The 18345-nt window shown below is 36.2% G+C and overlaps 1 protein-coding gene across 4 annotated transcripts in view; it reads right to left on the bottom strand.

Moving 5' to 3' along the window:
- The window catches only part of NFATC1 (nuclear factor of activated T cells 1), a 141364-nt gene that overhangs the window by 12420 nt on the left and 110599 nt on the right, over nt 1-18345 (bottom strand). For 2 of the 4 annotated variants that reach the window (XM_070942438.1, XM_070942437.1), the window contains exon 9: nt 17360-18241. In XM_070942438.1, the coding sequence (XP_070798539.1) occupies nt 17421-18241 (821 nt within the window). In that variant the 3' untranslated portion in view covers nt 17360-17420. Of the gene's footprint in view, nt 1-17359; nt 18242-18345 lie in introns of those variants that run through there. The other 2 variants (XM_070942439.1, XM_070942440.1) reach the window with 2 other exon arrangements.

The raw sequence follows: 18345 nt of genomic DNA, 5'->3' as shown, positions 1-18345 counted from the left end.
AGAATGGACAATCACTTTCTCCATCGAGGCTTCAATCTTTTTATTCATTGGATTAGATTTCTTTTAGATCCCTTTAGTGATTTCTTCCAACCATTGACCAAGAGGAAATAACTCTGCAGCACTGGGAGCCTGGGAATCCTAGAAAGCAGTCCTAAATCTATAAAATAATTGAAGTGTAGTTTTAGTGAGCTCTTCAGTTCAGTTCTGATTTTTATTACAATGTCAACAAGTGTTTAATTTGTTTTAAAGTTGAGGTTCTTAAATCTGAGTGATATACAGTAGTTTACAGCTTGCTGGCAAGGACCACTGCAAGGAGAAAAAAATAAATAAAGAGCACATAAAGAGTGTTCTGAATTTGACATTATAAAGCAGGGAGCTAAGCCAAGAGCAGCAGTGCTCTCCCAGCCTCTGGCTGACTCTGGGGCCTTCTCATGCAGTGACCAATTTCATCTCTTAACCAACTTCATCTGGAGACTAATTAAAAGGGAAATATTTTAATCAGTAATTCCCTGCCCCCCCAATAAACATTTACAGATGTTAACTAGTGAGGCAATTTGCTAAATGGTAGTCTTGTTACACCACTGCTATTAATTTTAGGAGGTCGAGTTCAAACTTATAAAGGGTTTTCTTGAAGTTTGGGTTCCTAATTCCTAATGGCGATAGGCCCATTTCTTATGCAACAGCATTGTGGCATCACACAAGTGTGAGGAGCAGAGTTGAGAATTTTATACAGGCACCTGAAGTCAAATGCATTTCTTTTGAACTTGGCTGATTTCAAAATTACAGCCAATGGCTATATTCACGGGCAGGCATTAAGACCTTACCCTAACTTTAAATGAATTAGTAAGTTCTGTAAATTCCATGTATATTCAAATCAGCTTCTTTTCAAAGCCCTGCTAAATGCATTTGTGGAGATCCAGAGAAGAAGCATCGGAGACAATCTATTTTTTTTTTTTGGTATAATTTTGGTCCTATAAAATGGTAAAATGGAGGGGCTTTAGAGAAGTTTTTGTCCTCTGAGATCTTAAAAAAAAGAGGGGGAGGGGGGGCTTTCTTCAGCTGGCTTACAACTCTGTAACTAGATGCCTTTGCTTGTGCTGAATGCACACGTGTCAGTCCCACTTCTGCGATGTTAGCTGAAGTGGAACTATTTTTTTCTCAGAGCCAAGTATTTCATGATTTATACAGCCATATCAAATATCTCTGGAGGACCTTGCATGAAGGTGATGGCGAAAACCTCAGTTCTGACATTTACAGCCCAGACACAGTTGTCTGATGGAAAGCCCCCCTTCCTTTCTCCTCCTCCCTCTCTCTGGTCACTGGCTTTGAATGGAGCCAAAGGCTTGAGTAAATCAGCAGAATTTCTTGATTTTTCTAAGGGCTGTGAACACTAAGTGTTTTCCGGTACCTACTTCCTCTGCCATATCTAAAACAACAGCAGCTGCTTGGACCTGATAGAGAAGCATCCCAGAGTGAAAATTTTCACAACTGGGGTGGGAAAGAAAAGAAGAAAAAAAAGGGGGAGGGAGGAGGTAGAATGGATTATTCAGAGAAGAGATAACACATGCCTGCATATTGCTTCTTGCCGATGATAGCCTCTAAGCCGAGAGCAACGAAGTTAAAAGCAAACTCTCTATAGAGACCATGGGAATAAGAAGTTTCCATGCTGGCTAGGAAAACAGGGAAAGCCCCAAAGCACTTGTTCTATTGTACAGCCTATCATAGGTTGATTAGCTAATGTCTCCAAAGGACCGATAAGGAAGGATAAGTGACTCCGATGTGAAAGCTTTTGTCCCTTTCTTTACTCTGACTGTCTTTTTGAAAGTGTTTTGAATATTTTCATCAAGGGAAAGTTTGGGTTATGAGAAAACAAAAAAACAAAAAGGACCAGGAAATGTCACAGTGCTATTTTCAACCTGTTTTGCGTCTCGGTTTCTAGATTTGAGGACAAGCTCAGGTCAACAACCATAAGATTGAGTGCCATGCTGATGATGGTTGGTTTATTTTATTGCTGACAGGAATACAAATATACCCAGATGCGAACTCTTGCCTCAAATCATAAAAGCAATGGGCAAAAAAGATAGAACAACCGTGTCTCCAAATCCAGTTCTAATCTGTATTTAAAAAGAGATGTCATGGAGTAGAACAGGAGTTTCCAAACATGGCAACATTAAGGCTTGTGGACTTCAACTCCAGAATTCCTCAGCCAGTCAGGAACATCAAGGAAATGGACATTAGGAAAAGAGGATCAGACAAAAAAGAGATGCAAGATGCCTTTTGATGTTAAGAGCTGATATAGTGGTTTGCAAGCTTGTGGCAGTCTAGATTGTCTTCAAAGGAGCTTCAACAGAAGATATGAAGGAGGCCATATATTTCACAATTCACAATCATCCAAAAAGCTGCAAAGAAATGTGTCATGAAATACAGAACAATCTTCCCTTTAAAGGAAAATAGGGCCACCACAATATATGGTATGCTAATGCAACCAAAGCCAGAGGTTAACAAATCTTGACAATTGAGATAAATTTCATTTTATTCAGGATCAAGACTTTAAAATAATACAAATGAGCTATATTTTAACAGTGCCTGATTTTAGTGCTTTAAAATATTTTTGTTGTGGCATCATCCTGTCTTAATTAGAGAATGGTGAGAGGTAGGGCAGGAGATTTGCTCTTGGCTATGCCCCCCCCTTCAACCAGAAAGTATAACCAGCAAATAAGAAGTCATATATTCTCCTAAGGACTAAATGATTATTTGACTCAAAGAATCTATATTAATTAGTGTGTTCAATTTAGCCAGATTTTTCTGTTGGGACAAACAGCAGAGTTCAGAATTTGATCTTGAAAATACATTTATCACAATATTAAAGATTTGTAATTATGTATGGATATTATGCAGTGGTATATCATATTCAAGGACAGCCATTTTGGTGTCATGATTAAGGCATCAGGCTAGAGATTGTAAGTTTTAGTCCTGCTTTAGCCACAAAGCCAGCTGGATGGCCCTTGGCCACTGTCTCTTAGCCTTAGGAAGGAGGCAATGGTCAACCACTTCTGAACTCTTGCCAAGAATCCTGAGGGACTAGTCCAGGCAGTTGTTAGGAGTCAATACTTCCTTCAAGGAACAAAATGGACTAATTAAAGAAATAATCATATTCTATATGTAATATAGCACATCACATGGTACATTCTTAGCTATCAAAGAACTAAGAAGGCTGCAGATAAGATAATGGAAGTTTGCAGCAGTATTCTGTTTCTTATTGAGAGTAGAAAAGTGGATAATATACTCCTATTTCTATTTTTGGCCAAGGTAAATTCCTAACCAGGGTGGATAAAAATCAATGTTTTTTTTAAAAAAAAAATCAAAAAAATCAGATTTTTTAAAATTTAAATCGAATTTTTTTGATTTAAATCGGATTTTTTTGATTTTTATCGAATTTATTTTAATAAAAAACTTTTGGGGTAAAAATATATTGTAAGATAGTTTTCTATTTAAGATACATAAATAATTTAGTTTATTTAGCACGAAATGGAGCTTAGTTATGTAGGACAAGGCTGTATATTCTGCAACACTGGGACTATCGGTGAGTCAACAGTGGGTCAAAGGAGTAGCAGAGATGACAGCTGCTCTTTAAAAATTATGATTTAAATTGAGTTGATTTAAATCAAGCCTTTTTACTAATGATTTAAATCATGATTTAGATTGTGATTTAAATCAACTCGATTTAAATCAAATCCACCCTGTTCCTAACAGAAAGAAAGAAAAAAAAGAAAGAAAGAAAGAAGAAAAAAAGGAGGGAGGGGAGAGGGAGGAAAGAAGGAAGGAAGGAAGAAGGAAATTACTAAGTTTCAAAACTTGTATTTTGTGGCTAAATTACAATTTATAAAGAAAGAAAACTTAGTAAACTGTTTAATATTTCCATTTAAAATTTTATCATATATCTCATTTCTGGATTTGGGTCATTTTTTGCAGACTTTTTTTTCACACTTGCAAATTCTTCACTAATTCTCAAATGACTGAATTTGGTTGATAAAGAAAATATTTTTTTGATATTTTTAATTTCATATATCTACAACAAACTATTAAGTGCCATGGTTAAGGCAATCACTTTTTGTTCTTTTTCTGGTTAAAATGAACACTCATGATATTTTTGAACTGGAATGCTGTCTGAAAATTACTTTGCACAGGTGTTGTACAAATTAGTTTTAAAAATAGTTTTAAAAATTATGTAGCTATTATATTCTCTGCTTTCAGTTTCTGTTATGTTAGTCCAGGGTTTTCCCATTCACGCAAGAGCAACTATGAATATGCAACAAACTGAGTGTCGTAATTTTATATATATTTATAATTTTTGAATACACATACACACACACATTCATTATTCCAATTAACCTCTATACATTCTTTAATCTTCATCTCTCACAGTAATCTAATTCACTGGTATTAATTAATCCACGTGTCTAATCTATAAATTTTACGTAGTTTATTACTTTGATCTAGCCCAGAAACTGAGAAGCACATTATTATATCTTATCTTTCATCAAAACAATCAACTATCAAAACACTTAAAAAAACCAAGCCAAATTAAAAAAAAAACCTGAAAAACAAATAGACTAAATTCCAACACATTTGTCATGATAGTTGACAGTCTCTCAGAAATGCCTTTTCCTCACGCCTCTGGAAACATGGTTTCCTCCCTTCCTCAAGCAAGTGGGAAGTAGGTAGCTTGGAAGACTAACCACCTCCCATGTTCCTCTTGCTGCAGCTCTAAAATAAGCTACTTATTGAGGAGGCAAGGATCAGAGATGGGAAAGGGGATGTTTTCCTCTCCCTCCTGCCAACTGAATGAAGATCCTTCATCTTCACTGCTTCTTTCTCATTTCCTACCTTCTCCCTTACCTTCTGGAAAGGACTGCTACTGGCCCTGACAGCAACAGTAGTTTACCAGCATATTCAGGTAAAATGTGACTTGATACCAACCTTACTAGATAGATAAAATAGAAAATATGACCAGATAAGCTAATACTATTTTTTAAAAAATAAAATTATAAAAATTCACAGAATCTTGCAAACCACAAAGTACCATTTTCCTACCATCGACATTACAACCTGAGAAATTAGGGTCTTCTGAGCCTCTTGCCCCACATATTATCCAGCTGTGGGCTATGCTGTCTCTTATCTGAAGAGGATTTCTTAGATCATTCTCCCAAGGTCTTTTCCACATACCATTACAGGTTTGTCTGGCAGCCATAGGACAACAGGCTACAGCATATAGAAATTTGTGACAAGATAAAGGAGGGTGCTGGTCATGAATCTCCCTTAGGCTCCTACTGCATACCACATATTCACAACAGAATATAGCTTCTAGGAGATCTCTTTGTTTAGCCTGTCTCAGTGGCAGGTTGGCTTCAAGATTGCAAGGATATGTTTTCAACTATTGAAAGTCGCCTTTGGAAGGATATGTTTTCAACAGAGAGGAGTTGGGCCATCTTGGGTGTTGGGGCAAGGATGGTGTGAGGCCAAAATGTCAATAAAATTGCTGCCACTTCCTATTCATGGAGTAGGGTAGACCTTTCCATACGTCAATTTGTACTATTTCAATAACTTCTATGAAAAAAACCTTAATCTAGGTTGTATTATGTTTTGGGCATACTGCATACAGGAAGGATTTTCTGTAAATGAATCAAATCAACTAGGATCTAATGACTTATCCTTCTTCTATTTTCCCAGAAGCTTCTCCAGCGGAGGTGGAGGCGTACAATTGTATTTCACTATCTATATTGTGAAAATATATTTACCTCTTAATAAGTCCACAGAATTCTTAAATTTATCTTTATGAAAGTAATAGCAATATTACTTAGACTTATATACCACTTCATAGTGCTTTACAGCCCTCTTTAAGTAGTTTACAGAGTCAGCATATTGCCCCCAACAATCTGAGTACTCATTTTACCGACCTCGGAAGGATGGAAGGCTGAGTCAACATTGAGTCGGTCAGAATCAAACTCCTGGAGTGAGCAGTGAATTAGCCTGCGATACTGTCATTCTAACCTGCACCACCACGGCTAATGATTTTTTTTGGAGGGGGGGGGAGGAATCATTTTTAACAATAATAACATTGGTGATAGTCATTGGTTTTTAATCTTCTCTTTTCCGAGTTTACACCATTCAACATTTTAATGACAGTATCTGTGAAATATTCCACTCAAAGAATAGCTACCAAAGATTTGGGTGAAATTTCTACTGGAAAATTTCAGTAAAATATTTCATATTCTGGATCTTTAGCAGTGGTGAAATTTAATTTTTTTTTATTACCAGTTCTGTGGGCATGGCTTGGTGGGTGTGGCAGGGGAAGGATACTGCAAAATCTCCATTCCCACCCCATTCCAGGGGAAGGATATTGCAAAATCTCCATTCCCACCCCACTCTGGAGCTAGCCAGAGGTGGTATTTGCTGGTTCTCTGAACTACTCAACATTTTTGCTACTGGTTCTCCAGAACCTGTCAGAACCTGCTGAAGTTCACCCCTGATCTTTAGAAATAATAATTTTATATACCATATTTTTCGGACTATAAGACGCACCGGAGTATAAGACGCACCTTAGATTTTGGGGAGGAAAATAAGAAAAAATCTGATTGGGGGTGGATCGGCCTCCCAGAATACCCCCAATCAGCTGTTCCCAGAGGTGAACTTTAGCAACAGGTTTGTTGGTTATGAGCTCTGCGCCTTGCTTTTTTTTTTCAGCCTCTCAAAGGGAGGCTGGGCAGGGCTACATTTGGACTATAAAATGCACCCAGATTTTTACCCTCTTTTGGGGAGTAAAAAGGTGCGTCTTATATGCTGAAAAATACAATATTATACAACAGTGAATTGTTGGATCATAAGAATGACTGAATTTTTTAAAGAAAAAAAAACCAAAGTACAATCTATCTGCTAGCTGTTTGAATTTAAAGGAAGTGGCCTTTCTAAACTATTATCTTCCTCATTCAGAAAAAAGCAATGTCAATGTAGAAGCACATTTAAGTGAACATGCCTCTAGCTGATTGGTATGGAACAGTTCCAGTATTCTTCAATATGGCTACACTTTCTGGGATTACTGGCAGTTGTAGAACCATATCTGGAGAGCCATAAACTGTCCATTTTGACCTTGCAGAGTGAGGTCATATTACTTTCCCCTATCTTTTTCAGCATTTAGGAATATGCAACATACTTTTTCACAATGTTAAAATCCTACTGAGTATCTGATATATGGCATGAAAAATTATACTCAGACCATTTTATCGAACAGTAGACCAGTAGAAGATTAGAGTTTAAAATGAATTTAAGGTTGTAGGTTTTATTCATATTTTCATGAAACTATATTTGCATTTTATTCATATAGTTCCATGTCAACTATTTTTCCACCATTAAGTCACTACTTTTTCTACATCTTTAGTGATATGAGATGCTTCATTTACTTCTGGAAGATGCTTTACTTAGATATAAGCTGAGATGCTTCATTTACTTCTGGAAGAGGGCACTTTCTTTGAAGAAATAAAAATCAGCTATATTGGAAGAAATGTTACACATATCATTAAATACCAATTAACTGTGTGAAAGATGACTATTTGAGTTTCCTTTGAGATTCTGCTGAAATCCACATTGGAGTTATGTTATCTTTTAGTCTGAATTATCTGACGCTACTCCTGAGTCTCATGTTTCTAGTATGAAAATATTTGTAAACATTGCTGAATTGCCTATAATATCCCTTAAACTCCTTTTCAACTCTTCCCCTCTAATTTAGAAGATGAAAATTTTGGAGCTTCTTTTGAAGCAGCAAATATTACTTATTTCCTGAAGAAATTGGGGATGTGATGTATATATATATTTTTGAATGAAACTGATGTACTGCAGCAATACTTCAAAGACTCACAGAAAGCTCATATTTTAGCAGTTGCTATGTCCCTAATTTGATATTGAAAGATTGAGAAAAATGCTAAAAAACCCCAAAATGTAGATATGGCCACAGAATCTTAGCCTGGGACGAAGTTGTACTAATGTCTAAACTTCAACTGCAGTGTTACAATATGATCCCAGAGCTGAAAACTTCAACACCACACCATTATGGAAGGAACAGACATGAAAAGTAACTCACATACAGTACTTGCAATATAGAAAATTCTAGTTTCAATCCTTGACATTTTAAGATAAAAAAGAATCCATCAAGAAATATAATGGAAAAGGATTTTGCCTAAGACCTTCTTTCTGATTAGAGATGAGAAAGGAATTTGTGTCACTCAAAATAGGATACTATATGTCAGTAGATGTGAAACATGTCAAAAAATAACAAGAATCAAGGGGATTCTTGTGACAGTGAAAATTAAGTCAATAAAAATGTTTATTATAAAGAATAATTAGCCAATTAGGATTTTAGGATTCCAAAATGATTTAAAATATGATACAAATATCCATTTAGTCAAATTACAATTTATATTAATGGAAAGTATTGGTTGATAATCTGAACTTTTTTCAGTGGATAATCTACACCATCTGACATGTCTAAATTCTTTTATTTTAAGATTAGGTTTAAGAACATTTCAATGATTAAATTAATATTTTCAATATTAATTAGGAATGATAAAGAACTTCAGAACAGTGCAGAGAAATGGACTGATAGTAAAGTGGCCTAATCACTAAGATTCCTGAGTGTTCAGAAGCTAGATTTGTCTGGATCAGTGCTGTTGAAATGCTACTCTGCTTAATCTTCTCTTTATTGTGTATTATACTCAATAGATGTTCATCACGCTGACAAGAATTGAAGAAGAATTTCAACATCACCATATACAACTAGTATCATAAATGTACAGTATTGATGATTCCTTACCCTGAGCTGACAGGTGAGATTTCCAAGTGGCTATATGTAGATGATGATACAAAACCATTTGATGTAGCATTCTACTAAATCTAAGCAGATCAGTGCTAGGAAGAGGAAACTGCTTGGGACACTCATGTATGTTATTTGGAAAACTATGCAAAAAGGCAGGATCCAGATGTAATGATGTAAACAGATTATGTTGACAGAACTTTATTCTGTTTGAAAGAGACCAGCAGCTCAACTTTCCCTTATAACGTTTCCAATAAAATTTACAACTGTATATATTTCCCCATTTTTGAGACAAAATAAAAATATTTTATATAATATCTTTGCGAGATGTTTCTTTTTAGTGACATCATGGACATTATCCTTTACAAAGAAAAGACCATAATGACAGCAATCTCATGGATTACAGTGAGCAGACCAATCTTTTAGAAACAAACTAAGAATTTGTCCATTTTCTTTAAAACAACAACAACCCAAAATCAACAGTTGTCAAGTATATTTAAGAAAAACAATCTCCCGTGTGGCATTGGAGATCTCTAAAAGCAATGTTGGGCTTAGACTGTCAGTACTATGTTCAGTAAACATAACCATCCTGCATTTTTGGTTATTATTGTAGTCCTAATACAATTTCCATTAAACCAGATGGGAGTTTAGATACTGAGCAAAATATTTCCTAGCAAATATTAAGTCATCAAGGCAAATTCCAATAGAATTACTCTAGGATCTTATTTGGAACTTGGAGAACTGGTTATTTAATTTCTGACAAAGACGCTTGATTATGTTTTAAAAGTTGGAACTTCAAATATAGTGAAAACAATAAAAACATAACATACAACAATAAACCTCTGAAATTCTGCTCTTGCCTTTCTAGTGATTTAGACTTTTGGTATCCCTACCCTCTAATATGGCCTATTTTGGTTCTCCCCTCTTCTTTTCTGTATCTTCTGTCTTGATTCCCAAAACCATTTTGGCATCTTGCAAATCCTCTCCTAATTTACACCAAACCATAAATTATCATCCTCTACAGGCATAAACTGCGTATTTTCTAGTAATCATATGTCTTGATGGTTTCCCCAGTGGTAAAAAGTTTCCCAGTCCAAAATGAATAGATCAGCTACTCTACATGCCTTAAAACTGCCAAAGAGCTATAATATATTTTATGAGATATGCTCCTAAATAAAAATAATATTTTTTGCTGCTAGGGCCAATGCCCATTCACAATGTCCCAAATTATTTTTCATACTACAATATTCCTGCATCTGGCTATGATAGGGAAAAAAAAACACAATGAGTAATGATGGCCAAAATCTTGAAGACCAAGGCCCTTCATCGGCCCCAACGTGGCTGCTGGCTGACTTTCAGAAATTATTTTAAAAAAAAATAATTTATCCAGAAGCAGTTTTGTCAAGACAAACCAGGTCATTAGAGCAGTGAGAGTTTATACAGCTCCCACAGTGGCTGTGGACTGACCTGCCAACACTATACAGCTCTCAAGTGACACTCCCCAGAAATACTTCAAATGAATATCATATTTCAGTGATGAATGCAAGCATCTGAACAAAGCTTTTTCAGGAAAGCTCTGTAAGTTTCTGGATAATATACATTTTCTTTGGCAACATCCCAGGCTTATAAGTAAACAAAAATTCTAAAACTTATGTGCAACATGATCTTATCCACTAAGCAATATTATGGTCATTTTAAACATCCTTCCTATTTAGAATGGCACGATGAAAGGAAGCAAATGTCTGAAATGGGAAATGACTCTCAACTGTCTTTCAATTTTTTTCTGTGTGAGAGATATTTGGGCTAAAGGAAACAGTTGCACAAAATGTCACAAAGATCAGCATATTTGTTGGATTAACTGCTGCCCTTCAATGCACATTAAATGTTTCTTTTCAAAACACTTCCACAATGCATCAAAAATTACAGGACGCTTGTTTTATTTCTTTTCTGCTCTTAGTTTTGCTTATTATCATTATCATATCAAATACTTGAACATCAGGGCAAAAAGGAGAAAAAAATTTTTGGTCTTCTACACAAAAGTACAGCAACGCAGGACCCTCAGTTTTAGAGTGGTGCTTTTCAGTATTGTGTTCTCAGCCAACACATTCCACATTTTGACAGGCAATTCCTTATCAATATCTAAAGATTTTAAGATGTATTCTAGTAGATGCCAAGTGTGACAATGAAATTAGGTTCCTCTTTTGTAGGCATTCACCCAATATTCTTCTACAGCTACACATAACAATGCTACCATAAATAAGCAACATTTAGGGCAGCTTGTACCCCATTACTTCTCATTACAATCTTCAAGTTGAAGACAATTGCTTAGTATTACACTGACAAAACTACTTTTTTTTTTTTTTACCAGTTAGCTAATTTCTTTATTTGGTGTTGAGTTGCCATATTAATATTCCTTAACCTGGTGCACCCAACAGACTGCAATGGCAACTCCCAGAATTTGGAAAGATAGTTAGTCAGTATTTATCCAAGCATGATGACTTGGCATTATCATACAATAATCTTTCTTCTCCTTCCATGTTGAGACAGTTACAAATGTATGCAACTTGTCCTGTTATAACATTTCAAATAAGCTCCCTATCTCTTCATTTAAGCCTGTTTCACCAATCCCTCAAGGATTCCAACACTTGAGTCTCTCCTGTTGTACCTATTTAATTTCAACCTATTTTTCATTCAAATCAAAATTGTAAGTGTGAGGACTGGTTATAAGTCACATTTTTTCAGTGCCATTGTAACTTTGATCGGTCACTAAATGAGTATTGTAAGTTGAGGACTGCCTATATTCTAAAGCAAATTTGTCACTTTGTTATAAGTGACAAATTCTCCATGAAATCTCAAACTTTCCAGCCCAGGAGGTATGTACAACTGAGAGTAGCTGCTGCAACACCTTAGGACGGCCCTAAACATTTCCTACCTGAAATGTCTCTTTGGGAGGTATCACTGAAAGGATACTTCCTACAGCTTATTGCAACAGAAAAAAGGAAAATCGTAATGCCATGACCTGACCCAGTGTGGTTTCATTTAAAGACTTACCACTCAAATATGGACATTAAGGTCCATTAAAGGTTTGACCCTAATGAATTATTTGAGGCTTAAATTTTTTTTCTTCCCTAACCCATCACAATGAATGTTCAGCCCCAGGGTTAGTGATCCGGTGTGTTTTACCACAAGAGTATATGTGCTTTCAATCTCCATTATAAAATGAGGAGGGGTCTTCAATCTGGGCACCCTGCCAGCTTTGCTAAAACTTTCCACTAGAAAAGGCTTTTGTTTCTTCTCTGGAGCTGCTAAGCTAGGCCAAATAAAAGGAAGCGCAGGGAGGGAGCAATAGGGGGAGTTTGAAATCCAGTCCAGTGTGTGTTGACAGTATTACTGGGCCTTGCAGAAGACCTCTACGTTGTTCTAATGACATCTGGACTACTGAAAATTAGCGAGCACCCACCAACGTTTTAGGAAAGGGCTAATTATGGCACCAGTAGACTAAACTTAATGCTCGGAGAGCCAATCATTCTAATCACAAAGCTGAGGTGCATGAAAAGGATATATTTCAACACAAGAAGAATTCTGTCTGGTACAGTTCCTGTTCAAATAAACTATATGACTAAACCATGTGTATAATTGTGTGTGTGTGTGTGTGTGTGTGTGTGTGTGTGTGTGTGTGTGTGTAACACTCCACTCTTCCTACACATATAGTGCAAAAGCAAAGGCTTAAATAGGAGAAATACAGACATGGTAGACTTCTAACAGTTGGGCAGTATAAATGGTTCTTGGGTAGCGGACAGCCTCCACAATTCCTAGCACTTATTTAAAAAAGTTATGTTTAAGAAAGAGCTTTAAAAATAGTTGGCCAAGTTGCAGCTTTCAGTAACATTCTGCCTTTACCACATTCTTCTCACCCACCCATGGCCATTTTACATACCCGCATGAGTGTTTAATAGGCCTAATTTCCCACTTTTATCATTAACAATAAATGTCATGTATGTGTTCTAGGACAGAGGGCTATAAAACTCTAAGTATATAGAGACAATTACAGATGGCAAAAATTGACTGACAATGAATACATCTCCTGATGAGTGACATCTACCCATTGCCAACCAGTAACTCCAAACCTAAGGACCTCTTTCTTATGGATATGCCAGGCTTCACAAGGCTATTGACTATGCTGATTGGAAAATTCAGAGACTTGTATTCTCAACACTCCTAGAAGGCACCAGTTTGAAGACACCTGGTGCATACTCTGTACAAAATATCAACATAAGTTGATGAAGTTAAGCCCTTCTTTAGAAAGAAGAGAGAGTAAATATATGTGCAGTGGAAAAACAATTTTAGTTTCTAAATTCAATTTCCTAAAGCAGTTTCAGGGTAACTCTAGCTGACTTTTCAGATGCAAAAGTGACACTGTAAGACCTTACAGATTACCAAGGACGTAATTATAGGGGTAATCTTTCACTGTAGTTTATTAAACCTGTTAGGTCTATGGCAGAGTTATGGTTGACAGGATTTTCAACTTTTCTAAAGCTAAAAGTTCTTGTCAATATTGCAGTGTCACTGAAGGTGAATCTAATTATCTTTCCTCTTTCAAAACCATCTAACACATTGTGACATATCTTTATACCCACTGTGATTTATCACCCTGGTTATGCTTTGAATTTGGCCCTATTGTTGCAAACAGTTTTTTTCTTATACCACACCTCTCAAATGATGGCCATGAACATGAGTTGAAGTCTTGCTCCGTTTTCATATGCAACATATGTAGAAAAGGAGTGGGGTTTTCCTGTGCATTTTGACTTTTTTCACTGATAAGTTTAGCTGGTGAAAGCAACCATGATGAATAAACATTTTTGCTGTCTTTCTTTTGTTGTTATCAAGTTAGCTACAGTTATTTTAATATTGAAATTTCACTCTGGAAACGAAACCTGTATTTTCCCATAGTTACATCTCTGAAGGACAACACAGAATTATCACTAGCAAAGTCAAAGCATGCAGAACTTTCTTTTAAAAAAAAGTTACAGATGGTTCTGACATTCAACTTCTTCTCTGCTTTGCTTGTTTCCAGAGAAGGATTCTCGTAGAGCAGTCTCATCAAACCTGTTCCTCTCCAGATGGAGCAGACTATAGTTCTCACCATTCCACGCTTAGTGGAGAACAGGAAGAGGATCAATCTGGAAGGCAAAAGGCCATTCTGGAGAATGTGCAATTTGACCTTTCCATAGCAAATGCCAAATATTTTATGAGTTCCAGTCCGATGTTACCTTCCCCATGCCAATCAACAGTGCTATAGCGATATGCTAAATCGAGTCACACATTATGCTAAATGAGATTATGAAATGATTTATCATATTTGATTTCAGCCACTATGGTTTGTAAATAATAATCTGCAGTTCAGATGATGGGTACACAATTATGTTTATTCAACTCACTATAACTAAGCATGCAAACTTTGTCAAAGGTTGAGTCATCCCTTAAGACAATCAGACCCTATTCTATGGTTCACTCTTTTTGTTTCAGATGTTCAATGTTCAAGATTACTTCTTCAAAGTCTTCATTTGCAGTTTCCCACAACCCTAAAGACACAATCAATTTCACGTTTCAGAAACCAATAGGTTGTTTTTGAAATGTCAACCTTCATGCTTTAAAGAATGACTATTATTTTGTTGTTGTTTTTCTGTAAAACATGAATTGTTATCAACAGATTCAAGAAAACACTGATTAATAGTATCTCACTGTGTAGAAAAGTTGGCTCATCAGTTAGTTTCCAGGAGTCTCTTCCTGTTAGTACTGACGTGTTCCCTTCTCGCTTATAGAGATAACATTTATTGATAACCCTTGCAAATTTCTTTGATGTCCTTAATGGTAGGAAATAACTTCACAACTGAATGGCATTGTGCAGTAGGAATTAAAATATACCAAAAGAACATTAATAAGATTAATAATACAAATGGCCTCTCTTTGATGCTGAAATGGCAAATACTATCATTTTCAAAATAATCTTAAATGCCAACATATTGTGAGTGCTACACAAAGAGGAATACTTTTTGAAAAGTCACATTTTGATGAAAACCAAACATATTCAGCTTCAGTAACAGGGACTTTGTGAGCTACAGTAGCCCTCCCTCTTCTATATTATTTTAAAAGAGATATAGTGGTATACTCATATATATGGTCACTTTTTCTGTTTCTAGAAGTGGTTCATTATCAGCTGCCAGTGTTTTAGTTGGTGTTGGCCTTTATACACATCGAGCTCTTCCCAAGAACCTAGGATGTTGGATTGGTGTAGTTAGTATATGTGTGGATCCAAGTAGTGTGGCCTTTTGTAATTGACAAGAGATTTTGTCAATGCACCATCCAGGGCCGGATTTTCCTATAGGCTAACTAGGCTTCAGCCTAGGGCCTCAAGATCAAGAGGGGCCTCAAGATCAAGAGGGGCCTACATTCAAATTGTTAGCAAAATTAAAATTACACTTTCACTATAGGTGAAAGGGCCTCATAAGTGGAATAGCCTAGGGCCTCTTTTCATCTAAATCCGGCCCTGGCACTATCCAAGATTTTTTGGTATAGCACCCAGTGTGTTAACAACCACTGGGATCGTGATAGCCAGTTTATGCCATAATATTTCAATTTTGATTAAAATTGTTCTTTTGAAATTATTTTGATTGAAATTATTATTATGGTTGTTGGCATAATCAGACAAATGTTTAGGCTGGATTTGGCATTTTTATTCACATATTGATTCCTTCTGAAGGACCTGTATAGGCAGATGTTGTTATTTGATGTTAAAGGTATCATTGCATGATGTAACCTGTTCCAAGTTAAGCTGCCTTTTACAGTTGACTCATGATGATTTTGCCAATGCCGATGGGTGTTAAAGTGGAGCTCCAGATGTTTTGGGATTGCACCCAAGGCTCCTATTACAATTGGTACTACTATCTTTGCTTTCTTTTGCCATAGTCATTCTACTTCTATTTGCAGGTCTTTGCATTTTGTGATTTTCTCCAGCTTTTTCTCTTCTATTCTGCTGTTTTCAAATACTGCCACATCCACTATCCACACTTTTTTTGGTCTTATTGACAGTGGTTAAATCTGGGGTGTAATATGGCAGGTGCTTGTCTGTATTTGGTAAAAAATTAAAAATATGTGCAAGTTTCACATGAATGACTCAAAACTTCAATAGCATAGGAAATACAGACATAAAAAATGAGCAGAAGTAACTATATTAAAGATACATTTCAAATGCTCTGGCATGGAAACATCCTTCTTGACATAAGAATATAAAAAGGGCTTTCCTGAATTTTAAAAATTGTTTAATTTAATATTTTTACAGGCAATTAATTCTTATATTAGCCACATGAATATTATACTAAAAGCAACTGGGGAGTCATGTGCCATTTTTGGATATGATGAATACCTCTTGAATTTCTTTTCAGAATTATAGCAAATATTAGTAGGATATTTTAAAAAACTATATTACAATTCCTGGAACAAGAAAATGCAATATTTGCTATTCAAGCTTCACATTTTAACTTTTAAAATGAGAAATTAGGTTTAGTCATGCTGCCTAGAGTTAGAGTGAAATATTACAAATGCTTTTGCAAAAACACATACAAACAAATTGTGACAATTTTTTTTTCTTTTTCCTGCAAGTGCACAATCTGCTTTTTTCCAATCAATTGAGAGTTGATCCAGTAGCTGCAAAAGGAATTATCCGACTGGCTTGTCACCTGAGAGTTGCATTATGGGCTGAGAGAAAGTGACCAAAATCACTCAACTGGCTTTCATGCCTAAGGTAGGACTAGAACTCTCAGTCTCCTGGTTTCTAGCATGGTACCTTAATGTTTGGTTACCATTAAACCAAACAGACTATCTTGTGGTTAATTTCTATTACAAGATAATTTTAAATATTATATTGATTGAAAAAATTGACCTATTCAAAGGCATTTCTTTTGGAAGGACTTCTTTTATTGCCTTAGGTCAAACATCATAACGTTCAGGACTTTAAGCACTGCATCACAATTCAGTGAAGTAATGCAATAAAATTCCAGATTTCATCTTTTATTGCTTTAAATGATTCAATCTTTGGAAGCTGGACAAACTCAGTGTAACATTTTAGCAATGCAATGGTGCATGCAAAATATACATGTATGAAATATGTAGATGTATGTACAAAAATGGCTATGATTTAGAATTCAAAACAAATATTTTTTCATGTGGCAATGGAAACAGCCTTCATTTCAGATGCTAGTGAAGGAAAATGTTTGTGCCTTTTTTAACATAAGTATTCTTAGATAAAATATAACACTTTTTCATCATTTAATTCTAACTAGTAAGCTTATGTATTTCAAGATGCTATATGATGGATAGCTTTCAATGCCATTCTACTTGCCATTGGCTATGGCTTAAGCCAAGACCAATAATGGTTAACATTATTATACTGTAGTTTTTGGACATGCAGATACTTTAACAATGACTAATGGTGTTTAATGTTTAGGTTATGGACTTTCATTAATGTTGACAACAGTAAACAAATCTTTCCATACGTATGTCATCCAATCAGACTTCTGTGCCATTCCACAAGGCTGTTAGTTGTCAGCTTCCCCTTTCCTGAATATTCCATAAGGCTACAATAACTCAATGGCTCAACACAAAATGGCTGAACACAAACCTCTACATCTGCAGACTTACCATCATCCAGGTATAACTGGTCCAATTCTTCAGGTTCTTGCTTGACTGTTACGGGCATAGGGGCCAAATTATGATTATTGTCCTCATGCAAGTCGGTCAATGACTGTGGCTGATTTGCTGGAGTTTCATTTCTTTGAACATTCGACAGCTGCTGTTGGCCCATTACAGTTGAATGAGTTGGACTGCAGGACTGCAAATAGGTTGACTCCTGGGTTACAGATGGAACTGGAGAGGAGGGACTGTTGGGATAGAGTGCTTGTTGATTACCAAGGGAACAGGTACTGCTCAGATGTTGACTCACCTGCGGCTGCAGCATGATGTGAGATGACTGATCGGGAGAGCTTGGGTGCACAACAATAGACCTTGGCACTTCCTGTATGGTGGGGACACCTCCAGCCGTCTGCTGAAGTCCTAGATGATTATGGCCTGGGTTGGTGATGCACTTGTAAGCAGGAGAGGAAAGATCATGCAGCTTAGGACTAGAGCTGGGAGATGATGACATCACAGTGTTTCTCTGCTGACAGGAAGCGAAGCCAGCTACAAGGCACGAGCCAGGATCAGGAGGCATCATGATCTGCTGGCTGTAATATGGTTTGGAGAGAGGGCTTAATCCATGGCTCCTTGGTCCACAGGTTTGAGCAGAGTCGTAATCATCAGAGGGTTCTGTTTTTATAATTGGAACTGTTGAAAGAAAAAGAAAGTGCTTTGAATAAACATAGAGTTAATATGATCAAGTTGGCTTGTGGCTAGGATACCCTTTGCAAAAACAAACAAAGTCTTGAATA

The sequence above is a fragment of the Pituophis catenifer genome, unplaced genomic scaffold, assembly GCF_029215685.1.
Source record: "Pituophis catenifer annectens isolate HBS135680 unplaced genomic scaffold, rPitCat1.0.hap2 SCAF_3, whole genome shotgun sequence".
Taxonomy (NCBI): Eukaryota; Metazoa; Chordata; class Lepidosauria; order Squamata; family Colubridae; genus Pituophis; species Pituophis catenifer.
The sequence above is the reverse complement of the archived record's forward strand: the minus strand, read 5'-3'. Positions and strand labels throughout refer to the sequence as shown.